Genomic DNA, 25959 nt, shown 5'->3' with positions numbered 1-25959 from the left:
ACAAATTTTTTTTTTTTAACTTTTCAAAAGTATAGAGCACAATAGGCATGCAGTAAATAAACATATACAGTATATCTGTGGTATTTGAAAATTCTTGAGGGTAATGTTGATTGGGGGAAAAATGTATAAAAAGGCTCCTTAAGAGGGCAGTAATGAAAAACAAAAGTTGAGAAATACTAACTTCAGGTGCTTACTGTCCAGATACTGACATTTGGGCCAGATAATTCTTTTTGTAGGGAGGCTGACCTGTGCATTGTAAGATGTTTAGCAGCGTCCCTGGTCTCTACTCATTAGGTGGCAGTGGCATCCACCTAGTGATAACAACCAAAAATGTCTCCACACATTGCCAGATGTCCCCTGTAGGATGTGGGGGCAGGGATATCACCCTTGTTGGGAAGCACTGGCCTAAAGGTAGTATTTAGAGAATGGAGGGACAGGGGCTAGTAGGAAGACCCCCAGCACAGGGTCTAGCCCACAGCCTTGTGTTGACTATAGGCTTGCCCAGTGAGTCAGTGCTGAGCTGTGCTTGGAAATTGTGGGAACTCAGGTTGGAAAGGTAGGTTGGGTGTCAACTGAGAGAGCTTCTAGTACCAGGCAATTAAACTAAGGCTTCCTATAACGGTAGCAATCCAGTTCTCCATGTGGTGTTTCATCTCCTTAGTTTCGCCCTTTTCTCTGGGGTGACAAATGTAGCCCCCCTCCTCTCTTATTCATGCTTCTTCTTAACTGAAGGTTACTTTTTCTTCTTCCTTTGAACTTCCCTCTTGTCAACCATATGCCCCGTCCCACTGCTCCAGATCTATTCCTTTTAATGTCTCCTTAGAGCAAGTTCTTAATCTTAGGAGCTTGTAACAATGCAAATTCCTGATGGAGGGACATCATCCATATCAAAACAGAACTCTTGCTCCTTCTGCACTCACCAGGATTTACAGGTCTGAGGCAAAGAGGTCACCCTGAGCCAGTGTTTACCAAGCTTCCCTATTTAGGGTGATTCTTCTTATGCCCCCTGAAGTCTAGGAACCCTGGCCTTAGAATTGACCTAAAATACTAAAGGGAGAAACATAGTTTATAATTCTTGTTGCACATGGGGGTATTTTTAATTATAGGTGTCTGGGTCTCACTGTAAACCCATGGAATGTCCAAGGGAGTGGAATCTGGGTATTGTAGTGTATTTGTTTCTTTCGTTTTTAAAACACATTTGCCCAGTGATTTTGCTGTGTACCCCTGCCCTCATCTGTCCATTTCTTGTGGTTTTTCTTCTCTCCTAGGGCTAGATGGTAGCACCCCTGCCTTTGAGAGGGAGCGGCTCATTAATCAGTTCAATGATCCCAGCAACCTCACCACCTGGCTGTTCCTTCTGTCCACAAGGTGAGTGGATCCTGAGAGGGGAGGTCAGAGGGCTGTGTTCAGGGCAGTTGGTCACATAGGCAGATACCCAAAGACTCATCAGAGTTCTGTCAGAAGAGATCTGCTCAGGTATGTGACTTGTTTTTGAGGTCAGAGAGGAGACCCCAAAATGAAGTTGTGTTAGGGTAATCGTGATAGTGTCATGAAGTTCTTTGAGACCTTCATTAATAATGGGCATAATTAGCTTTTTCTCTCAGGAGTGTTCTGAGCCTTAGATGATGTGATTAACGTGAAAGTGCTTTAAAAAGTGGAAAGTGTAAAAAAAAAAAGGTAGAAAGTGTAATGTAACTGTAAAAGACTGATGGCAGTAATATCTGTCATGCCAAGCAGTTTGAAGGCTGTGCTGCTTTCTGCCATCACAGTGCCCTTGATGGGTATGAACTAGTCATTTTCCAAGGCTGGTAGACTAAACACACCAGAAACATCTGCATGCAGACGTCTCCCTTCAAGTGACATTACTCTGTGGCCAGGATGCAGGGGCCTTACCCGTTACAGAGGAGGGGAGAGTGGGTTTTCTTTCTGAGCTGGTAGATACTTCTGTGTTGGATTTTCAGGGCATATTTTTCAGTGCTTGAGGAATGTACTGTTCATCGGCAGGACAGGAGAATCCTCCAATGTGTTGTGCTTAGGACAAAGGAGGTAATACTGGGGCAGGAGTCACAGAGTGAAACCAATTTAAAATCTGTCTTTAATAACTAAAAGTTCTGTGATTGTTGGCTTGTGTTTTAAAGGGCTGGGTGCTTGGGTGTGAATCTGATCGGTGCCAACCGAGTGGTGGTGTTTGATGCTTCCTGGAACCCTTGCCATGATGCTCAGGCAGTATGTCGGGTATACCGTTATGGCCAGAAAAAGCCCTGTCACATTTATCGCCTTGTGGCTGATTTCACCCTTGAAAAGAAGATCTATGACCGTCAGATTTCCAAGCAGGGCATGTCAGGTGGGGCATCTTTCAGGCTCAATACTATCCTTATTGTACCAGTGGTGGGAGGAGAGGGGCAGGCTGTGGGAACACAGGTAGGCTTTGAATCACAGAAAGCAGTTCCTCCCATCTCATTCTGATTCAAATAATTGTTTTAAGGGGCCCCTGAGTGGCTCATTTGTTAAGCGTCTGCCTTCTGCTCAGGTCATGTTCCCAGGGTCCTGGGATCGAGCCCCGCATCGGGCTCTCTGCTCCGCGGGAAGCCTGCTCCTCCCTCTCCCACTCCCCCTGCTTGTGTTCCCTCTCTCTCTTTGTCTCTCTCTGTCAAATAAATAAATAAAATCTTTAAAAAAGAAAAAAAAACAATTGCTTTAAGATGGGGTTGACCTCAACTTGTCGAGGACAGGTATAATGAAAAGAGCTGAGCTAGGTGTACAGGTTTCTTTTTTGGTATTTCCATTTCACCAGGGCCTCACACCTGGTCTTTGACTTTGAAGTATGGGATAGCCTGAGGTAGTTTAGATATCAGTGACAATTATGCCCCCCACAACCTCTCTCTCTGCCAATCTTCGTAGCTGTGCTTTTGTAGTCTTCTCAGCCGTGTAGTGACTTTCTCCATGTCTTCTCCCTTCTAGATCGAGTGGTAGATGATCTTAATCCAATGCTGAACTTTACCCGGAAAGAGGTAGAGAACCTACTGCACTTTGTTGAGAAGGAGCCAGCTCCCCAAGCATCCTTGAACATAAAGGGGATCAAGGAGCCAGTCCTGCAACTTGCCTGTCTGAAGTACCCTCACCTCATCACCAAGGTGAGAACCTGGAGGGAGGCTTATCTGAGGTTTTGTTTCATGCAGAGGACTTAAACTAAGCTGATTCTTCTCCTTGCCACATGCAGTCCCCCAACCACCTATTCCCACCCCAGTCTTGTCCTAGGAGTGCTCAGCTCAGCTATGTGGAATAATTTGGCCAGTGTGAGTTTTTCCTAGCAGAAAGAAGGGGGAAAATTGTAGAAATGTAGTCTGTTAATTCTCTGAACGCTCCCATCCTTTTGATATACAAGGCAGACTTGGGTTTTGTAAAGGTGTGGCTGGGTTAGAGTTGTGAATTATACTTTTGACAAAAAGACAGTAAACCTGCCTGTGTGTCTGTGAGCAGGCTCTTTGCAAGTGCTGGAGATAGCCCTTTTTTGTTTTCAGAGAAAGCCTCATTGTATTTCAGTCATGTTGGCACAAAGAGTGGTAATTAAATCAACATCCTCCTGTGTCCCCAGGAGCCTTTTGAGCATGAGTCATTGCTCCTTAACCGAAAGGATCACAAGCTGACCAAGGCTGAGAAAAAAGCAGCAAAGAAAAGCTATGAGGAAGACAAGCGCACATCCGTCCCCTACACCCGCCCGTCATATGCGCAGTATTACCCTGCCAGTGACCAGAGCCTGACCAGCATCCCTGCTTTTAGTCAGAGAAACTGGTGAGTCACTGAAATGGGAGGAAGGTCTGCTGCTGGGCCAGGCCCAAACCATTTGACTGGTTCTGTTTTTAAACAAAGGGAAAGCCTACAACTTGCTCGTTGGCTGTTGTGAACTGACAGGTTCTGCTCTTGGATGAGGTGCCGAAGCAGTTCAGCAGCCCTGGTGTTTTAAGTAGTGGCTCTGGCTGGAAGAGTGAGCCACTGGCCTTGTGCCTTAGAAGAGTCTTTCTGAACTCCTGGAGAAGGTGCAGCTTTCTAAGACACAGAGGCCCAACTCTCCCACACAGCTGCCTTCATATCCATAGTGCCTTGGGCTTAGATCTTGCTTAAGCAGTGAAGTTCAAGGGTGAAGGCCAAGTCTTTTGTGAGTCCTGGATTGCAGTCAAGGAATTCTCCTACTCTTAATGGGATTTGATTCCGTGGTTGTGCCACGATCCTGAGGAAAAAAATCTTTTTCTTGAGTACAACTTCTAGAACTGTTCAGAGTATGAACACGTTGGAAGCCAATTGCTGAGTGAAGAGAGAGGCTCTTTGTAAGAAATTACCTTTATCTATGTTTAATTTTTTTTTTTTCATTTCAAGACAAAGTACCTCATAGGCCTTACCAGATTAGCTGCCTGATTGAGTGGTTTGTTTAAAAATTTTTTTATTATCTTGAATTAAAGATTATTATTTTATTTGAGGGGGATTTAAAACTTTTTTCTTTTTTTAAAAAAGATTATTTATTTGAGAGAGATTGAGCAAGAGCAGAGCATGCGAGAACTGGGGCAGAGGGAGAGGGAGAAGCAGGCTCCTGGCTGAGCAGGGAGCACGATGTGGGGCTCGATCCCAGGACCCTGGGATCATGACCTGAGCCGAAGGCAGACGCTCAACTGACTGAGCCACCCAGGTGCCCTAAAACTTTTTTCTTATGAAGATTCCATGTTAAAAAAAAACAAAACAACCTGATAAATGAGATTCTAAAGGAGCTGAAACCATGTAAATTTTATGGAAGACTCTAATGTTTGGTGAGTAAATTTGCTACTTTTTAAGTATAAGTTGCTTTCAAGAAAAACGTTATTCTGTTTCAAAGCCTTCAGACTTTATTTCTGTGTCATTTTCCAGGATACTGTTGCCTGGGAATGTTCTCCTTTCTTGTCCTCCACCCCTTTTGTTCTCTTTTCTGGCCTTTCCCATGTAACAACAGGAATGGACAAAGCCTGAACTCAGTAGGAGAAAAGCCATGTTGGGGGAAGATGTGACAAATGGGCTGGTCTCTGAGGCGATGTCAGCTCCTTTTCTGGTCCAGCTCTGGCCCCGTGGGAGGCACTAGCCTCTCACAATACTTGATGAGCCATACTATGATCCTGCTGATTCCTCATCCCATCTGGGTGTATGTGAGGAGGGTTTCCTGCCCAATTTCCTCGCTTCAGCTCCTCCAGAGTAGGGGGCTTGGGCTGGGTTCCTGTTTTCCTGACTTTTACCCTGATTTGACTTTGGATCCTGGGGAGAGTCCCACTGACATCTGACCAGAGCCCCTACCTCCTGAAAAGCCACCCTGGGCAGATTGAGGAAAAGGGACCCAGACGTGGTGAACTTGGGGTGCTATGTGGCCTATCTGGGAATGTGGGAGTCCAGACAGGGCCCAGAGGGCTGCCCAAAGGTGCCTTATAGCAAGCTCAGAGCAATGTTCTTCAGTCAGGTAAGGAAGAATATACCAATCCAAGGAAGTTCTCCCCCAAAACTAAAGACCAAAGGCACGAAACTTCAGAGAGCTTATAGAAAAAAAATCTTAAATCAGGAGTAGCTTTCTCAAGGTACCAACATCCAGTTGAAAAGAAAGTGGAGAATGAGGAGTGCGTCACTGACCATTTGGCATGCTGGCATAAGACATGCACAGCCAGTGTGCTCAGGCTGGCGATGGCCATGTGCCATTCAGAAGCCTGGATTCTGTGAACAGCTTTTTCGTGGCCACTGCTTTTGTGGTAGTCATGACTTAGAGGGGCACTTTGGACACTGGCCCCTGGAGGAGCCCAATGAAAGGTAATATGGAAGAGAGAGAGGTGTCTGCATTACTTACAGAAACTTGAGGTTCCAGAGAGTAAAGATGGTTGAAGTTGGACAGATGCTCTCTCAAGATCACCTGAATGTGTGGTATCATGTGGCCCTTTTTACTTGGGTGAGGGGGAAAATTCCACCTATTTGTCTTCAACTTGGCATGCACTGTGTTCTGAAGAACTTTTCCTCCCTTATTGCATCTTTACCTCTTCCTAACTTCCCTCAAGGACTAATTCCTAATGTATACAAACAGTCCGAATTCTAAAGGAGTAAATGTTACCTCACATCTCCAAAAAGGTATTATTCCACCAACATCTGATTCTTCTTAGAATCTAAGAGGTTTTATCCCTTGCTGCCATTTGATCTTGGTCCTGCCCCTAGTCTCCTTTTGAACTGGCCATACTCTGCAGGTTCTTTGATCCTTCTCAGCAGCAAGTGAGGCTGTAGAATGGGGGAATCTGGAGAAGCTCTGCAGCCTTTGCAGAACAGTAAGTAAGGGCTCTTCTGCCGAACTCTTAGTGTGTTTGTCCTTCCTTCACAGGCAGCCAACACTGAAGAGTGATGAGAAGCCTGTGGCCAGTGTTCGTCCTGTGCAGTCCACTCCCATCCCCATGATGCCCCGGCATGTCCCACTGGGAGGCAGTGTAAGCTCTGCCTCCAGCACAAATCCAGCTATGAACTTCCCGATCAACTACCTGCAGCGTGCGGGGGTCCTTGTGCAGAAGGTGGTCACCACAACAGGTTGGGAACTCCTAGGTCCTCTTCCAGGGCTGCCTGTCCCTTTACTTTGTTCATTCAGGAAGTATTTATTAAACACCTTTTGTGTTCTGGGCCTTACTACGTTAGCACTGTGGGTAAAAATAGAGAAGATAGTCCCTGATCTTGAGGAATTTGCATTCTAATGGAATATCTTAAGAATTATAACACTGGGTTATAGTACTGGGTTTTCTTAAATGTGATATGTGGGATAGACTGTGAGCACTGCAGAGATTATGGAAATGTCACTGGGACACAGGGTTGGTCTGAGAGAGGTGTGAATGTGTTGAGTCCTGCCTGACTATAGGGTCAGCTGGGTATAAAGGATGACTGTCAACCTCCCTACTTAATTAGAAGACCTGAAAGTCACTTGCTTCTTTCTTTGTGAGTTTGATACAGGTTGAGCATAGTGGGCCTGTGGTAGGAGGCTGGCAGCCTGTCTGTCTCTGCGATTGGTTCTGTGATTCAGGGTAATTGGGAAGGAAAGCATTTCGTGGAGCTGTGTTTCATCGTATTATCTAGAAATATTCATGGTATATAAATTTTAATAAAAATATCTTGTTTTTTTGAGTATGAAAATAATGTGGGTCCATTGCAAAATCATTGTGAAATGGGCAAAAACAAAAAGAGAGCCTCTTGAGATCCTTCTTCTCAGCTGATTCTTGAACATACTTTTTATTCTTTAGTTAGGTGTGGAGTAATGCCAGCAAGGAGGAGGATGAGGCCACTTTTGGGGCCTAAAGTGATGTCGAGCAGATGGATGCAGATAGCTTAGGGGGGAAGAAAATAAACAAACACAGAAATAACCATCTGAACTAGAACTTTCTCCAAATTAAAACTCTATGAATTTTTAATTAAATGAAAGGAAATTGATCAGAAAGATGATTGGATTTCTAAAAAGTTTCTCGTTTTCCTAGTATTCTTTGCTAGACAGCTGCGAGAGGAGGCCCTGCTTGCCCCATCCTCCTTGGTTCAGACCTCCACTCTACTGAGAGGCTTTAGGGAAGCCACTGAGGAACAGGGGTGGATGTGGACTTTGCATCTTCTTTTCCCTCTCAGTCAGGTAATCTAAATCTGAGGTCTCTGTCTTCACTTAGATATTGTTATTCCTGGACTCAACAGCTCCACAGATGTACAGGCAAGAATTAATGCTGGTGAGAGCATCCACATCATCCGTGGGACAAAAGGTGAGAGCCTAAGATGCCCATCCTCTACCTTTGGTTCAGAGTGTGGGGCTGAGAAGCAGAAGAAATATATATGGCTTGAGCTGGAGGAAGGATAGGAATTATCCTATAGAGTGTCACATGTAGGAGAAGCATGAGAAAAAGACATTTCTGGGAACTTAGCAGAGTTGGGGTGGGCCCAAAAGAGATTTGTCAGTGGCTTAAAAGAAGAGAGTTAGGGTCCGTGCATTCCCATATTTGCCATTGTTTTTATGGAGAATCTTGAGGTGGGTTTGGATAGACACTGTGTTTTGTGTCAGTCTCAGCCTGTTGATAGTGATGCTATCAGCTAGAAGTTCCTCACCACTCACCTAGTAATTGTGGCAAGTCCCCACAGACATTTGTCAGAGCCAGTGTCATGGCTGGACTGGCACTTGTGGTTCTTACTATGATTGCAAGATGTTACCTCAGCTAAACCATCAGTGAACTTTGAAAAAATAAAGTTTATTACTCACAGATCCTGGAGGGTACATAGCACCCCAGGGCCACACAGTGAGGTGATGGGTAAAGAGAGAGAGAGAGGGAGAGAAGACTTGGGGCTCTGTTAGAGTCCAGGAATTGGGGTGGTTAGAGTTCTGTGGGTTTACTCTTCATTGGTGAATTTAAAACATAAGAGCTGGAATTACGGCATGGGAAGGGAAAAGCAGGGTCCCTCGAGGTTCAGTTTTCTGATTACTCTGGGATTTCTAAAAGGGGAACTTCATGGATGGGGACAGCCTGGTTCCTTATCTAGTTGTTTAGCTAGTAGATGTGTCATATAGGTGCAATTTGTTTATTCGAGATAGATACCTTAACCATCAAAAGCTTAGTGCCTGGCATTTAAACTACACACAGGGAGACCAAAAGTGGAGGGAAGGAGCTGTGGAATGGATTATAAACTACATGTATGTTATTGTGTCATCTTACCTACTTGCTCAGAGTGGGGTGGAGGTCTCCAACTAGGAAGTGTGTTGGGTGGATGAATTAGTATATGTGGGTTGCATGACAGATATTTTGAGTGTGGTAATTTAAGATTTATTTATTTATTTTAGAGAGGGGTGGGGGAGGAGCAGAGGGAGATGGGGGGAGTCCTAAGCAGACTGCCCGCTGAGTGTGGAACCCAGTGCAGGGCTCGATCCCAGGACCCTGAGATCACGACCTGAGCCAAACCAAGAGTTGGATGCTTAACCAACTACACCAGCCAGGCGCCCCTTGAGTGTAGTAATTTAAAAAGTCTGCTGCCTGTGGCCCCCTTACAGAGTGAGATGAGATTGCTGGGATGAGAATTCTGGACTGGACATTGTCAGGATGTAATCTGAGCCTATCGTTCATATCATCCTTTACTGTATGAGGCTCCCTGAGGTTCTTTGTTTAGCAAGGAGATTTTACCCTAGCCTCTATTGGGTCAAAGTACCTTTAGGCTCAGGGAAAAGATGCCATGAAGCACATGACACACAGAGATTATACCCAGCCCCCCTACTAGGCTCTTCCTAGCCTAGAGCATGGGTTAGCAAACTATGGCCCATGGGCCAAATCCTGCCTGCTTCCTGTTTCTGTACCTGTGAGCTAAGCATGGATTATACATTTTCAATTAGTTGGAAAAAAAAAAAGAATAATATTTTGTGGAACCTGAAAATTATATGAAATTCACATTTCAGTGTCGGTAAATAAAGGTCTTTGGAGCACAGCCAACCCCAGCTGTTTTCGTGCTATAGTATAGCAGAGTTGAGTGGTTGCAACACTTTGGCTTACAAAGGCAAAAATATTTGCTCACTGGCCCTTTAAGAAAATGTTTGCTGACCTCTGACTTAGAGGCAACCCTGACCTTCCAGGAGATTGATCAAAAGACAGAGAAGGTAGGTTAGTGCCCTGTGGGAACAGGATGCTGGTCTTGAATTATTCTTACCAAGGGAGAAAAGGGTGTTGAGGCAATGAGGCTCTTTCCTCCCAGATCAAGAGGAGGACCCTTGCCAGAGTACTTTGCCCAGAACCAAGGCAGCCAACTTACTCTCTCTCCCAGCATCCCGTTTATTTCCTCCATTGCATTAACCTTTCCCAGTATTTTCTGGCATCATTGTCTGTCTCCTCCCCATGAGACAGGGCCCTTTTCTGTCTGTGTTCTTCAGTGTTTAGGACAATGCCTCATATGTGGTAATTGTGCCCTGTTTGTGGAATGAATGAATAACATCGGGTCCACAGCTCAGCCACTACACTTGTCATTTCAGGGGTCTTGAGAGAGGGTGTGAGACCTAATTTTATAGCTGTTTCCCAGCCCATGGTGCCTAAGCCTGGAGTTTCCCAGAGTTGGCTGATTGCATGTTGGCTCCTAGCAGTCTTCCTCCTGTTTTCTTCTTAGGGACGTACATCCGCACCAGTGACGGGCGGATCTTTGCTGTCCGGGCAACTGGCAAACCGAAGGTCCCAGAAGATGGTCGGATGGCTGCTTCAGGTATAGTGGCTTTTACTTTCTATTGACCTACACGGCACATTTTTGTTTGTTTTGTTTTGGTTTGTAATTAATTTATTTTTTGAATAATGTGTACATGGTTCATAATTCAAAAGGTGTAAGGGGGGTAAAGTAAAAAGTAAGTTCTTCCCCCTCCCCCAAGCACCCAGTCATCTATTGCTCCTTTCTGGTGGTGCTGCTCTCATTTGCTTTTTTTAGAGATACGTTATATATATACCGGTATGTATGTGTGCACCTGTGTGTGTGTGTGAGTCTCTGTGTTAAATATATATACATAAGTTTTCTTCGTTCTTTTTTTTAAGATTTCTTTATTTATTTGAGAGAGAGAGAGCGAGCGCAGGTCAAAGAGTGTGTGTGTGGCACATTAACGGTGTTAAGAGGTCTGGCCAGGTTCCCCTCTACAGGAGTGGCTCTCATCTATCCTCCTGCCATGGAGTATGAGCACTACACTGCTCTTGTTCCCAATTTTTATTATGGCAATTTCCATACCTACAGACAAGTTGAAAGAATAGCACCCATGTACCCCGCATCTAGTCATCCAGTGACTGTTACTGTTCTTGTAAACTTTCTTCTGTCTCTCCCTTCCTCTTACTGGAACTATCTGGAAGTTGAAGATGTCATGTCACTTTACCTTTAAATACTTCAGCACACATCTCCTAAGAATAAGGCCATTCTCCTAGCCACAACACCATTATCACACTAAAACAAAAGTTTACAACTCCATAATATTACCTACTATCCAGGCCGTATCCCCACTTGTCCCAGTCATTTTTCACAGCCGTGGATTTGGTTTTGTTTTTAAACCAGGATGGACCACTTTTTAAACTTCATTTTCCGGGGCACCTGGGTGGCTCAGTCGTTAAGCATCTGCCTTTGGCTCGGGTCATGATCCCAGGGTCCTGGGATCAAGTCCCACGTCAGGCTCCCTGCTCAGCAGGGGGTCTGCTTCTCCCTCTCCCTCTGCCACTCCCCCTGATTGTGCTCTCTCTCTCAAATAAATAAATAGTTTTTTAAAAATCTTAAAAAAAAAAAAAATCTTCATTTTCCTTTTCTCTCCCATCCTGGTCACTGGCTGTCTCTGCCCCTTCTCAGAAGGAATCCAGCTAGTTATTAGAATGATCTTTTAGCATTTCATATTCATTATCTCCTAGGATTCACCTTGGTCAAGTTTCACAGGTTAGGGAACTGGGGTGCAGAGAAGTTACATGTCTTGTTTCCTAGATCAAAGGATTTCTTTCTCTGTGATTGGGAAAAGTTGCCTGGAGGATGTTGTTTGGACATCAGACTTTTTGAATTTGGGGGACCACGGGACAAGATTATTTTTTTAATGAAATTTTCCTATACCCTCCTTCTCTCCCTGGCCATTCTGGTTCTCAGTTACCTACATTTTATTCTTCAGGTTCCCAGGGGCCTTCTCTCGAGTCCACAAGCAACGGCAGACACAGTGCCTCATCACCCAAAGCTCCTGACCCTGAGGGGCTGGCCAGGCCCGTCTCTCCAGACAGCCCGGAGATCATCAGTGAGCTCCAGCAGTATGCAGATGTGGCTGCCGCCAGGGAATCCCAACAGAGCTCCCCAAGCTCCAATGCCGCCCTGCCTGGCCCCCCAGGCCAACTTGTGGACAGCAGTGCTGTTCCTGGGACAGCTCTCGGGACTGAACCTCGACATGGGGGTCATTGCCTCAATAGTTCCCTCTTGGTGACCGGCCAGCCCTGTGGTGACAGGAACCCAGTGTTGGACTTACGGGGCCATAAGCGAAAGTTGGCCACACCACCTGCTGCCCAGGAGTCAGCCCGCCGGCGGTCCAGGAAGGGCCACCTGCCAGCCCCCGTGCAGCCGTATGAACACGGGTATCCAGTTTCTGGCGGGTTTGCCATGCCACCCGTCTCCTTAAATCATAACCTCACCGCTCCCTTCACCTCCCAGGCTGGGGAGAACTCCTTGTTTATGGGCAGTACCCCCTCCTACTACCAGCTGTCCAATTTGCTGGCAGATGCCCGCCTGGTGTTTCCAGTGACTACTGACCCTCTGGTGCCAGCAGGCCCCGTCAGTTCCTCTTCCACGGCTACCTCAGTCACTGCCAGCAACCCCACCTTCATGCTCAACCCCTCTGTTCCAGGGATACTACCCAACTACTCACTCCCATTCTCACAGCCACTCCTGTCTGAGCCGAGGATGTTCGCGCCTTTTCCTTCCCCTGTCTTACCCAGCAACCTTTCACGGGGCATGTCTGTCTACCCAGGCTACATGTCCCCACATGCAGGCTACCCAGCTGGCGGCCTCCTCCGGTCCCAGGTGCCTCCATTTGACTCTCATGAGGTTGCTGAGGTGGGGTTCAGCTCCAATGATGATGAGGATAAGGATGATGATGTGATAGAGGTCACTGGGAAATAGCTGGGGAGCCCCTCTCCACCTCACTTGGGGCCCCTGGCAGGTTGCCCACCAAGCTGAAAGGCAGCAATCTGGGCTTTCTGAGAATAGGGCACTTGGCAGGAGGGAAAAGGAAGAGGACAAAGAAAGGTGGTTGACCACAATGGCAGGGCTCTGTTGCTGTTTAACAAAAGAGGCAAAAAAAAAAAAAAAGCCAACAGAGCAGCAATAGCGGGAAATCAGGGACCCAAAACAGGAATGGAGGGGCAGGGCAGCTTGCCTCTCTTCCTGCCTGCCTTGCTTATGCTGTGTGCTTGCTTGCTTGCCATCTGGGTGTAGAAGCTCACATCCCATTTCTGTCTTTGGGAACATTCTCTCCCAAGAGAGCTGCCTTACTGGGTGACTTAGCTTGGCCTAGAGAGGGGAGGGGCGGGAAGAAGGGTAAGTGAAGGGTGGGCGGGGAGAACAGATTGAGATTTCATGTGAAGTGGAGTCCTTTTAGGGGCAGGAAAGAAACAGACCAGGTATATGTGTGTGTGTGTGTGTGTGTTTATGTTTATGTCTGTATGTGTATGTAACAGAGCAGGGGTGGTGGTGGGAGGGGAGGGTGGGAAAGACGAAGGGGGAAACTAAAAAATGAATTTATTGTTTTTAAATGGAAATCAGAGTGTGGTGGTTCATGGCAACTATTAGTATGAACATCGGGATGAGCCCAGGAGAAGAGCCATGGAACCCTTAAGTTTCCTTCTAGTTGGGTGAAGAGAAGGCCCAGCTAATCCAAGTCCCTGGTCTTCATAGCTGCATTTATTTTGGAATTTGGGGGAAATTATGAGAGAAAATGGGCATTACCAATCTCTGTGTCTTTCCCCAGTGGTTGTCTCTGAGCAGATCTCCCTTCCCAGGGTGTGAGATTGTGTGTGTGCAGAGGCTGGGACGGGGATACTGTGGTGTGTGAGCAAGAGGTCAGGGAATTGTGACCAGAATAGACCTTCACAAGGATGGAACTGAGCCCCCACCTGCCTGTCCTTGTGGCCTTTCCTTTCCTTTGCTTCCCTGCTAGAAAGCTCCATGTTAATTTATTTTTTATGGGCAATTATTTATTATTTGGACTTTTCCATGTGTCTTTTTTTTGGGGGGGGTGGATTTGGGGAGGGTAGGAGATAGGAAGGGAAATGTTAAGATCTCCCAGACCCCATAGGGGTAAATAAATCCCAGGTAGATGGTGAATTGACCAAGGAAAGAGAGTTAGGCTTGACCAAAGTTTACACTAAATGACTATGTTTTCGGGAAATGGCCTCTCAGGAAGATCAGAGAATCTTGTGACTGGATAGTTAGTGGGGGTGAGACTCATTCCACAGAGATTGAAACTTGGGATCATGGTGTTTGCTATTAGGAAGTCAGTGACCCCAGATTTGGAGCTGTGTCCTCCTGGGATGACCTTAGAGGCAGGCCCTCTGTCTGAATAGTGAAGCTGTGCATACATAGGTGACTGCTGGGTTGAGAGAATAGACTATTGATTTCCTTTTGGGAAGTGTTTTGGCCTCCCCAGCCTATCAGATGATCATTATGGGCCTGGTGTCTGTTATCTCTGTCCTCTTTGAAGGAACACAGAGCAGCCCTTCCTCTGTAGGAGTCTTAAGTCTGGCCTTTGAAAAAAATACATCAGTCATTCTGGGTCTCCTCTTTCTTGTTGCCAATGGCAGGGGGCAGGGCATCTAGTCTTTAAGCATAAACACTGGCTGTCTTCCTATTGACTCGTTTTCCCCCGGCCACTGACACTTTGCTAGGCAGTTCTTTAAGATGAACAAACCTGTCTGGCTTTAGAGTTTTGCCACCTATTCATGGGTCCCTCCTCACTGAGCAGCTGCTGCACCTGCCTCTTACCAACCTTGGAGGCAGCTTAGCCAAGTCACCCTTCGTAGTAGCTGCTTCTGCAACCCTTCTGACCAGCCTGTTTCCATTGTTGGAGGGCTTTAGCACATTCTGGGGTATTGTCCCCAGAGAAGAGACAAGGAGATGGCTGATGGGGCTGCATGCATGTGTGTGTGTGTGTGTGTGCGTGCGTGCGCACGTTTGTGTGCTGTCTGGTTGCACCAAGAGTGGAACTTAAGGAGCTTTCACTCTCTTTTTTCATAGGTACCCTGTCAGACACTTAACTCTCCTACTCATAGAAGCCTTAGATCTACAATTTAGCTATGCAAATTATTTTAATAATTTTAAAATAGCAGTTCCAACCAGTGCTTTCTCTTCCAGATGCATCCCAGGAATGGATGCTGAAGGGACTCAGTTGGAGTGGGCTCTCAGGTTTGAGACTGGTGCAGTAGGAGTGAGCTAGCCTGGATCTCTGATTTGCAGAGCACACTCACAACCTGGGCTACAACTGATAGCCTCTAAGGCCCCGGAATCCTGGGATCCCAGAGATGTGTGTGTGTGTGTGTGTGTGTGTGTGTGTGTGTGTGTGTGTGGTGTTAGGGAAGGAGGAGTATGTCTGTGTTCACCTCTAAGAAGTCACAGCAGCAGGCTCTGAGAATCTGGAAACTATCAGCAAGGAATTGAAACCAGTCACTGGAAGGATGGGCCTTTGAAGGTACCAGGAAGTGAATGGGTATTCTGAGAGGCAGCACATACCTGTTCTCTACCCACTGATTCCAGGGGCTGGGTCTTGCTTCAGGTCAGAAGAGGCAATAGTTTTGGGAGGCTGACCTGGCTAGGGAAGGCTTTCTTTGATATGTGCAGCTTATATTGTATAGGGGGTATGGGGTGGGATCATGGGAAATTGGAATGCTACCAGTTTCATGCTTTGGGTTTTTGTTTTTTTAATCTAAAAACACTTTTCTGACTTTTCTGCTGTCTCTTTGTGTATGCTGGTAGGCAAGTGTGCGTGCACACCAAACATGAGCATGTGTGTGAGGGAAGCAGGAAATGTCTCAGAGCCTAAGAACCATGTTTTACAGCCTCTTTGATCAGAAACACTTGGTGGTGGCTTCCACCCACCATCCAGGCCTGAGTAAGGGAAGGGTGGTGATATGGGGTGGGGAGGGGTAGGGGTAGGCAGTAGATCAGGCCCCTCAGCATTTTCCCTCACCATTGTCTTCCATAGAATGTTTTCAAGGGCCTCTCAAGCCCCATCCATCTGGTTTAGCCTAAATCCTCAGGCTAGGGGAATATAGTACTACGTAATGATTCAGGATTACCATTTGTAATGATACTCAATTTCCTTTTCTTAACATTGTTGTGGATAAAAATTGAACCAGAGACAAAGTAGCCATTTCAGTAAGAAAGTAAGTGAACCATGTTGGATCAGATCATTGGATATCTGCCAAGTCCTCACCCCCTTCAAGTTGTGCTTCTTGAGCATCTCTTTCTAGTCCTTGGAACTCTCTTCCCTAGGAATTAGTGTGTGGTATCTCTCTGTATACTTGTGATTCACAACTAAATATGAAATTCCCCTCTCCAGGGCATGAAGCAAATAGCTGGGGTAAAGTTTTGCTGATAAGTTGAAACACTCAACCAAACTTTAGTCTGGGTGGAGACACTGTCACTCCCAAAGCTGTCAGCAGAGCAAGGCCCTCTGTCTCAGTCTGTTCAAGCCTGGCATTGCTCTGAAACTGAGTCCTCATCCCATGGGGAATGTCCGGGGGGGGGGGTACATTCCTTATTCCTAGTGTTCCTGGCCATGACCCCCTTCCTCCCACTTCCCAGTTTCCTGTGATTCCTCGGAAAACCAGTCTCCCTTCTGAGCCATGGCCTCCTGTGCACCCAGTTAAGTCTTTCTTTCCCCAATAAACCTACTCTGAGAGAAGAGCTCTTTCCCTCAATGGACCCCCAGGAGACTCTCTGGCCCTCCTCTGACTTGTTCCCAGGAAATCTGCACCTCAAGGCCTGAGAATGCTGCGCTTTCCACTCTGTCCCCTCCTACTGACTCTTCTGCCCTGTGTGTTCCGATGTGACCCCTTCATGTCTCTTCTGTGCCACTCGCTTGGCCCTAGGCCTTTTATGAATACCCAAGTCTTAACGATGAACTTTCCAAGCAGGCAGTGTCCAACTTCTTCACTCTTCAGGGACCTGAGTCAGCCCCTTTCCTCTCTCAGGTTGGTTGGATGTAGTAATCCAGTGCACTGGGAAGAGGTAGCCAGGTAGGCTGCAGAGTCTAGTGCAGAGGGCTGGAGGAGATTTGGGTACTGTTACCACTACTGGGGTGATATTCAGAAGAGGGGACCTCATACTGTGACCTGACCCAGGACCCTCCTGGAAGAGAGCTCAGCCCAAGTGTGTGTGCGCTTGAGTGTGTGTACGTACGTGTGTATGTGCGAGATAGAGTGTGCACTTATGCACACGGGTGTAAACTGTTATCTGGTTTTGTTACTCAGGGTGGGCTGGGGACTCACGGGAAAAATCCCCCTCAGCCTGCCCAAGACTGGTTTTTTTCTGTACCCTCTGCAGAAGGGTCAGGGGAAGGGGGTCCAGGTGGGTTGAGGGGGTCGCAATGGATAACCACTAAGGCCACACTGCTGCCGGGAGGAGTGGGGGGATATGAAATGGCCCCAGGGACCTGGCACCTGGCTTTGGTTTTCCGTCTTCTTTCCTCAGGATGCCCCCTGAGGCCTGGGACCTGCTGCGACTGGCTTTGAGGAGCATCTGTGGCTGGGTGCTCCAGCTGCTGGTGTGATCATGGGCTTCCCTCCTCTCTCAGCAGGGCAGGTGCTCCTGCCCCAGAGACTGGGCAACTGGCTGTTTCTATGACGTATTTATTTTTACTTGTGTTTCATGTCACTTTTTTAAAAAAGCAAACAGAACAATTGTCAGTATAACTGCCTATCAGTTTTCTTTATTTCTCTTTTTGTAAAATAAAATTTAAACTCAAGAAGGCAGTGTTGTTTGATCAAGGAATTGTCTGAACAGCTGTTTGGCTGGGTGGTGGTGAAAGGGATATAACAGTATAGTGGGCACTGGGATGGCACTTGGGCGGGTGGGGGAGGGAGGGAGGAATAGAGGGCAGACTGCTGGCAGGCTTCGTTGCAGGTGGGGTTCACTAGGCTTTTTCTGCCTTTGCTCCCCTGAAAAGGGCCACATTTCCTGGCTCTAGAGCAAACAGTGAAACTGACTCAGAGTGGCCTGAGGCTAGATGGTCCTCAATCACAAGTCCTGCTGGGGCAGCCCTAACCAGACTGGATGGCTGGGGATTGATTGGGTACAGCATCAGTGCCTTCAGCGGGTGGGAGATGGCTGGTGGCAGATCATCTTACACTGCATATGCCTTCTCCATTTGTCACGAGTTAGTGGGTCATGAGGAGGTAAAGGAAGGTGGGGGTAGTCTACCTTTTTCGTCTCTCCAAGTTTGCCCCCTGTAAGGGGAGGAGCCCTAGGGAAACAGTCTCTGGAAGTTTATTGAGGGAGAATTAAAGAGGCTTTGTGGGGATTTCTTGGACAGAGAAAGGCAGGAGGAGACAAAGGCCAAGTCTGGGCTCATGAGAGAATATATGCTATTGGGGGAGAGGACTGGGAGTGCAGTGTGTGTAGGGCAGATGGCTAGGTGAACAGGTCTGCTTACTCTCTTACTTCAAGAGGGAAGAGGAACGCTTCCTTTGGCGGCTTGTCTTGGCTGCTGCCTCCTGGTGGCTAGCAGAGGTCTTGCAGCGATCCCTGCCAAGGGTTGGGCTTGCTCTGTTGGGAGGCGAAAGAGATGAAGGTGAGGAGGGGGGCTTATGGCCAGAAGCCTCAGTCACAGGCTGACTCTCCATTCACAACAGAGGTGGTGAAGCTCCTAAGGCACACCCTGAATTCTGACGTGGGCCTCTGGAATTCCCCAACCAGCCTGAAGGAAGTGAGCAGAGAGGATGAGATGAGGAAAGGACAGCTCCATACAATGGTTTCCTGGGAGAAACTCATCAGATTCTGAGAAACAGGAAAAATGATCAGGCAAAAGAACTGTGGGCAGAAGCTCTCTTGTCTCTGAACCATGAACTGGCTCTTATCCCATAGGAAATGCTTCCAAGTGTATAGCCCACTTGCCTGGAGCACCTAAAGGGTTTGATCATGTATTTGATGTTCATAAGCAAAACAGAACTGCCATGACCCTGCCAACCCAGCCCTGAATGCCTGTGAGGGGCCAGCTGGCTCTTTTCTGCCAGAGAAAGCTCTCTCCCAGACAGCTGAGGACAGGCTTGGCCCTGTGGATGAGGGTCATCCTTTCCTGCCTGTGGAAGGAACTGTGTGAAGTAGTGGAAAAGGAAGACAGGATTACGAGGGCCTCTGTGTGCCCAATCTGCCCTTTGCTAGTGCAGTAGTGGAATCCATGCTAAGATGATTCCCCTTCCAAATATCGGTCCTCCCTGTCAGGAGCACCAAGGTAGCTCTTGGCCCAGCCTGTCTTGTAGGCCAAGCTTAGGAGCATAGTTGCCCCCTCCCCTACTCCCTCCACTGCAAGACTGGGCCTCTCAGGAGGGCGAAGTTTGATCTTTGGGGCTCTAGGAGAGTACTTTGTAGGTCCTCAGAAATATGAGCGGAAGATTCAACCTATGTTCCAGGAGCTTACACTTGATCCGGGAGTTACCTAGAATACCTTAAGCTAGAAGGGCAGACCAGCCTCACCCAAGCACATCCTGGGCTCTGAGAGAGGAGCCTGGAGGGGGGCGGTTCCTGGTTAGCTCCAAGGGGGCGGGGCCTTGGTTTATTCACTCAATTTCCCCAGCCCCTAGAACTATCTTGGCATCAGTGTCCCCAGTCTCTAGAACTATCCATCCTAGCCCCTAGAACTATTCAACTATCCTGGGTGGTTGAATGACCACTCCTGTGCTCTGGTTGGGGTGGGGTGGGGTGGAGTGTTGGGAGACGTGACTGACATTTGCCCTGTTCCAGAGGTTGGATCCATTCGCTTCTTCCCTGCGTCCTGGTTGGGCGTCTGTTACCTCAGTTGTAAAAGGGGGACAAGTGGCCCTACCCTGCTGGGTTCACAGGTCTGTCGGGAAGCTTCAGGAAGAGAAAGTGGCAGGACGAAGGGTGGTACAAATAAATGCCAGAGGCTGATACTGCTGTGCTGAACTTCCCAAGCCTCTTCAAACGCTCCGCTCTGGTGAGGGCTTCCTTGGACCCTAGCCTGGCTCTCTACTGTGGGCCACCAGGCTGACTTCCGTCCGCCTCCCACGGCTGGGGCCTGGTAAGTTTGTGGGAGGCAGGAAGGTGCTCAGTGGGCTCCGCCCCTGACGGCAGGGGTGTGGGGGGTGGGGAGGGAAATGGGCGCCTCTCGTTGCTATGGAGACCGGGCGGGGCAGGCCTCCGCCCTCCGGGTCCCGCGCGCACGCGCCCACGGCCACGGCCACGTCCCGCCGCGAGAGGGGGCGGAGCGAACGTGCGCGGCGGGCGCGCGTAGGCTCCGCGACCTAGCCTGTAGCCGCCTGCGCGGATCGGCGTCCGCGGCGGGCGGCCGCTGAGGTGAGGGCCGGGCCGGAGGAGAGGCGTCCCGCTGGGGCGGCCCCACGCGTGCTGAGGGCCTGGAACCTCCGACCGCCTGGGAGCGACCTCAGGGGCCTCCGCGTCCCCTCCGTGACCCCCGCGGCCCAGGCCGCACTTTGCATCTTGTCTCGCCCGCAGCTGGCCCCGACCCGGTCCAAGGGCCCGAACGCGACCTTGGACCAGTCTACCACGCTGGGTCGCCTGTGCTTCGGCCTCCGGTGCAGGGCACGCCCCGAGGCAGTGAAGCCCGAGCGGGGGGTGGGGGTGGGGAACTGAGGCAAGAACCGCACTTTAACTCCGCCCCGGCCCCTGGAGGCCGCGCCTCGCAGCGGTGGCTACAAACTTTAGCGTCTCTTAAGTTTCGGAGGTGTGTGAGGCCCGGTGAGGTTGTGGCTGAAAGGAAAGGGGCTGGGTAAATAAGCGAGGTCCGGGTAAGCAGGGCTGGAAGCCCAGAGTGGGAGGCGGCGCGCCTCCTTCCCGCGCAGGCCCCTCAGCACCCGGGTCTTTCCGCTCCCCGCTGGCACCGAAGTTTAAGGGCCTGGCCGGCTGCCGCCGCGCAAGTGAGCAGCTCCAGGAAGCCGGCGCGGGACAGCCCGCCCAGACCCTCTCCGGCAGCGGGCCAGAGGGGGACAGCCTGCCAGATGTCAGCGGCAGGGGCTGTTTCAGAGCGAGGTGCGGTGACTGGAACCCTCCAGGAAGAGGGCTCTCCAAAAACGGGCATGAGCCTGGCCCCAGTAAGAGTTCACATTATGAGGCCGAGTTTGGCTTCTGATTTCCGGAAGGGGTGTGAGGACGAGGTAGAGGTGCAACCTTGTGAAGACAGAGTTATTGTAGAGGCCCTAGTGGGCTTTCCCTGAAAAGGGGACAGTCAAGGCAGGATGCCCAGCTCAGTGGTGATTTTCTCTCTGCCCCCAGCACTGGAGCACTTGGAGCACTTGGTCCCTGCGGCGCTGGATGCCATGAGTTGCTAGAAGTGAGCCTGTCTTTTCAGGTGAGCTTCCCCAGCCCTTATCCTGCCTTTTCTCTTGAGTTTGGGGAAATTCACTTTGCCCTGCCTCCCTCCTGTGCAGACCCAAGCTCTGGGGTGCATTTTCCCTCTATTCTGGGTAGTTTAGGAGGTGAGAGGAAGAGGGAGGTGGGAACTAAGTTGCTTTGAGGAGGATGGGGAGTGTGCAGCTGAGAGGGTAGGTCAAAGTGAGGGATGGTCACTCTCAAGGCAACGTGGAGACCTAGCTGCTGAGTGAGAGCTTCCAGCTGAGAGCCTTGGGTTCAGAGATATCCAAGCATGGATTAGAAAAAAGCTTGAGCTTTTCTGGAAACCCTGTCACCAGGAAGGAGAACGTGGAATGGGGCCTGGAGTCAGACTGCTTGAGTTCCCATTGCCTGCATTTTGGTCTAGGGTTCTATTTAGTACCTGTGTGACCTTGAGTAAATCTCTTAACCTCCTGATTCACACCTACCTTGTCTTGAGGATTAATAAAGTAGCTGTGTTTCAGCATTTAGATAGTGCCTGGCATATAGTAAGTACTCGGTAAAAGAGTTATCATCATTATCATGAAAGAAAACAGGAATGAAACTAGAGGCAAGATGAGTAGGACAGCGAATGCATCCCAAAAAAAGCACAACTGTGGGGCAGGAACACATATGGGTAAGAAGACCAGTGTGATGCATCTCAATTTTATGATATCAGAGATGTAGGAGTTTAGTTTGCTTCTTTGTGAGGCAAACACTATGTGTTCATTGACTCCAAAGGCAATTTTTCAGTAAAAAAAATTTGACACCCAGAACCCATAGGGAACAAATTATTCCATAGAGCTAAGTTTTCCATAGGGCTGAAGTGTTGACTTTCAGCTCCCAGTCTTTTAAATTTTAAATATTAATTTTAAATACTTGGGGTGAGACTGTTCCTCCAATGGGTCACATGTTTCCCTTCCTCTTTAAACAGTCTTCTCTGTGCTATGATTTTTTCTGCCCCCCCCCCCCCCCCCGGGTGACTCAGGTTAAACCTTCTTATAAGAGGGTTAGGTTTCTGGCCCCGTGCTTCATGGAGGCTGAACGGTCTTCCTTGAGTGGCTCACACACCAGCCTCTGTTGTGTGTCTGGACCTGCTCTTGAATAGCTTTTCTGCTTTTTTTTTTTCCTACATTGAAATGACTGTCTTTATTGCTTGTACCATACAGAAAGGAGGAATGAGGAAAGGCCAGTGAGGAGGAGGGACAATTGTCAGATAAACGACATAAACACAAAAAGGAAAAAAAAGACTCCCTCACCCCACCCCATGATGCCTTTCTGTGAACTACCTAGTAGAGGAGGTGGGGTGGCAGGATCAAAACCACAAAGAATAATTCTGAACACCTGGAGATGCTGGTGGAGGGGAAGAACAGGGCAGCAAGTACACCCAGCTGTGACTCTCCCGAAGGCCAGCACCCGTTTCCCATGGGATGAACTGCTTGGGCCAGGGAATAATTGTTCTCTCTGGGTGTTTCCATTTCTAGCAAACTTTTCTTCCTCCTCCTAGTTTCTAACCTATGAGCTGGAAAAGTGGGATGTAGCTTGTTGGCACCAGTGGTTCAAGTCTGGGAAGCACAGTGCTGGACTTTGTTCTGGCTGCTCAGGCTGATTTGATCTGATCTTTCCTTGGTTCTGGATGGGTGAGCTTGCTGGATACCAAGATTCCGAGGGCCAGATGTGTTTAGAGAAGGAGAGTTTCCTGTGAGAGTCTCTTCCTGTGGCACATTTTCCCCATGGGGTTTTTTTCCCTTATGGTTTACCTATTTGTTAATAAGTGATCGGACCCTGGCGCTTGCCCATCCTCCCCCTGGCAGTGGTCCATGAGGCTTGGGGAGGTCAGGCAGGCAGTGTGGCGGTGTGTGGAAAGGAAGAGGTAATGTAGGGAGAAGGCAGCCTGGCTGACGTCTTGCCCATCTTGGGGGAGGTTGGTCAGGGCTGGGAGTATGTCCCTGGCTGACTCACTCCTGTGCTCCTCTATGACTCAGTTTCCCCAGGTGTGACCAAGGGCTGCCAGCTGACAGGCAGAGCTGTTCTGGGAGCCTCAACAATTGTGATTAAGAAATAAAGAGGCTTGTGGCTTCAGTCATCCTTTGTAGCTCTCTTCTAGGTCACTCTGTGTGTAAACACCATGGCCCCTCCCCCTCCTGGGTCAGAGCACCCAAGGCAGAGCTGAGGTTGGGCCAGAAGTGGCTGGTGGGCAGGTGGGCACATTGGTCAGAGGAGCCTTCTCTCCCTCCTGTCTCTTTTGCAGCTGCCTGGGGGCACAGTGTCGGGGGCACAGAGCCATGTCTGACCTGCTCCTCCTAGGCCTGATTGGGGGCCTGACCCTGCTGCTGCTGCTGACACTGCTGGCCTTTGCCTGGTACTCAGGGCTGCTGGCTGGGGTGGCAGTGAGTGCCGGCTCACCCCCCATCTGCAATGTCACTGTGGCCTACAAGTTCCACATGGGGCCCTACAGCGAGACTGGGCGGCTGTTCACCGAGAGCTGCAGTGTCTCCCCCAAGCTCCGCTCCATCGCCGTCTACTACGACAACCCCCACATGGTAAGGAGCCTCCTGTGCCCTAGCTGGGGTTCCGCCCCATGGATGGACATGGGGCAGAGGTGTTGTAGTTTCTGAGGAGGGGTGGGAAAATCTGTGAGCTGGTCCTACATACCACCTCCTCTCTGAGCTTGAAGCTCCTTCCAGATTTAACCTGGACTCCTGCTCCAGGCATCCTTTCTCCTTGCCCAGGTCTGGTTCTCGGCTCATGGCTACCAATGGACTTCTGACTGCAGGGGCCACACCATTGCGTGTCCCTAGTTTCTGCCAGGAATTTGGTCCCCTGCCTCTTCTTGCTGTGCCTCCCTCTTTTCATCCCCATTTGAGGCCAGTGTTCTAAGGCCGGGCTATTCAGATTCCACCTTCTCTCTGGAGTCGTATCTTATTGTTTCTATGCCTTCCCTCTTTCAGCTTTCCTGCTATGGCTACAGCTCCTCAAGGGTTGAGAGAGCAGGTCCTGGGCATGGGGCTTAGAATCCTACCTCTTCAGCCATTCTGGTGGCCCCTGCCTCAGTGATACTGCATTTCTTTGGATGTTAAGCTGCCTGGTTTGGAGAGGATGGGGGTGGTGGGGATCAAGTGGAGCCAGGTGAGCTGCCCAGAATATCTAGGATGCTGGGGTCAGAGATGAGCCCAGCATTACTGGTACCCTGTGGGCGTCTGGCTGTACTTAACAGCCTGTAGTGAGTCAGGGCTCACCAATGTGGCCTCTTGCCATGCATGGGGTGGTACTGCACACAGCTGCATGGGCTGGCAGCTCTACCAAGAGTTCTTCAGCCTTCAGCTCTGAGCCTTGGCAAACAGACCATTGGGAATCCCCAGCTCTGGATTCCTTGCCTGTAGAGCTCAAGTAGGCAAGGCCTATAGCCTACCCACTGTCTCCTACCAAGTCTCAGTGGGACACTTATAGAAACAAATGTGTGCTGACTCTCTGTGCCAGGTTCTACTCGACACCTGCACTCCAGAGATGACAAACCTGGCCCTGCCCTCAAAAAAGCTTCACGTGGTTGGCAAGTCAGCACCATACAAATGAATCTCTAGTAGGCCCTGTACTTGATGTCTGTAGAGCTTTGAGCTGCAGGTTTGGGGAGCGTACTTCAAGTTTGCCTGAGAAGCTCACAGAGGAGGTGGACTTTAGCTGGGACTTCTCCCATGAGTAGAACTTTGCTCTGCCAGGAGGGGCCTTCTGACTGAGAGAAGTACGACAGTAAAGGCTTGCAGACATGGGACGATAGGGAAAGTGTAGCCAGTGGACATGTGGTGGGTGAAGAAAGCAGTAGAAATGTTCGTGGGCCAGGCAGTGTGAGGAACAGCAGGTTGGGAGGCAAGGGGCAGCACAGTTTGCCCCCTGTGATTTAGGAAGCTAACTGGATGGCAGGTGGAGGAGGGGAGGAGATGAGACAGGGAGGCCATTGAGGAGATTGGGCTAGGCCCAGGTGAGCGGTGACATTGGCCTGGTTGAGGGATGAGTAGACAGGATTTGAGGTCACATGGTTGGGAGATGGCACTAAGTGGGAGTTGAGAGCGCTGGAGCCTAAGTGACCTGGGGCAGGAGCTGGGCTTTGGGAATCTCCTAGACCAGATGCTGGACCCCCATTCCTGTAGGGCTGTGTTCTGTAAACCCCTGCCCCTCCTTCCACACCTGGCCCAGTTGGAGCCCTCTGCAAGCCCTCAGTGGGAAGGAGGAGAGTCCTTGCAGTTGCCTCTTTCCTCATCAGTGTGTCCTGTTCCTAAAGCAGCACATTGCCTCTTGGGTTGGAAATGCTAATTCCAGGATAGGAAAGGGCCAAGGCATCAGTGTACCTTGGGGTCAGTGCTAGAGGCTGATCCAGGGAACAGTGAGATAGAAGAATCTTGGCATGGTGTGCACTCCCCATGGCCGGCCCAGCCACTGCCTCCAGGCAGCCCACCATATAGCTGTCTTGGGGTGGGGGTGGGGGGGCTGGTTGTTTGGGTGCAGCCTGACTTGGGTGCCAGTCTGAGAATACAGCCTCAAGGTTGGCAGTCCTGGGTTCTGATTCTGTTTCATCACTGTCATGCTGTACGATCTTGAGCATATCACATAATCTCTCTGAGCCTCTGTTTTTTCATCTATAGAGCTATGTTAAGGTATCTGCTTCATATGTTGTCTGGCAAGAATTAAATTAGGGGACATAGGTGAGGCATTCATCCTACCACCTGGCCCTCAATAGCTGTTTAACAACAACAAAAAAGGGTGGACAAGACATTCATGCTAATTAGGTGCACTTGGGCATTAGGCTGAGCACTCATGACCCAGGCCTAGACCCTTGGCCTGGTTGTGGACATCTGGCTGTCTCAGAGGATGAATGTA

General features: G+C 49.3%; 2 protein-coding genes across 9 annotated transcripts in view; both read left to right on the top strand.

Annotated features, from left to right (window-relative positions):
* The window catches only part of RAD54L2 (RAD54 like 2), a 109040-nt gene extending 96203 nt beyond the window's left edge, over positions 1-12837 (top strand). For all 3 annotated transcript variants that reach the window (XM_034998372.1, XM_034998370.1, XM_034998371.1), the window contains 8 exons: positions 1269-1368; positions 2139-2344; positions 2962-3134; positions 3596-3792; positions 6371-6570; positions 7683-7772; positions 10144-10236; positions 11654-12837. In XM_034998372.1, the coding sequence (XP_034854263.1) occupies positions 1269-1368; positions 2139-2344; positions 2962-3134; positions 3596-3792; positions 6371-6570; positions 7683-7772; positions 10144-10236; positions 11654-12648 (2054 nt within the window). In that variant the 3' untranslated portion in view covers positions 12649-12837. The remainder of the gene's footprint in view (positions 1-1268; positions 1369-2138; positions 2345-2961; positions 3135-3595; positions 3793-6370; positions 6571-7682; positions 7773-10143; positions 10237-11653) is intronic.
* A 7114-nt stretch (positions 12838-19951) lies between these two features.
* Positions 19952-25959, top strand: part of TEX264 (testis expressed 264, ER-phagy receptor) — a 29975-nt gene continuing 23967 nt past the window's right edge. For 2 of the 6 annotated variants that reach the window (XM_034998531.1, XM_034998527.1), the window contains exons 1-3: positions 20062-20443; positions 20992-21067; positions 23339-23630. In XM_034998531.1, coding sequence (XP_034854422.1) covers positions 23373-23630 — 258 coding nt within the window. In that variant the 5' untranslated portion in view covers positions 20062-20443; positions 20992-21067; positions 23339-23372. The other 4 variants (XM_034998528.1, XM_034998529.1, XM_034998532.1 and 1 more) reach the window with 4 other exon arrangements.

The sequence above is a fragment of the Mirounga leonina genome, unplaced genomic scaffold (genome assembly GCF_011800145.1).
Source record: "Mirounga leonina isolate KUSES-001 unplaced genomic scaffold, KU_Mleo_1.0 Mir_94, whole genome shotgun sequence".
Lineage (NCBI taxonomy): Eukaryota > Metazoa > Chordata > Mammalia > Carnivora > Phocidae > Mirounga > Mirounga leonina.
Note: the sequence above shows the minus strand (reverse complement) of the source record. Positions and strands in the feature narration are given on the sequence as shown.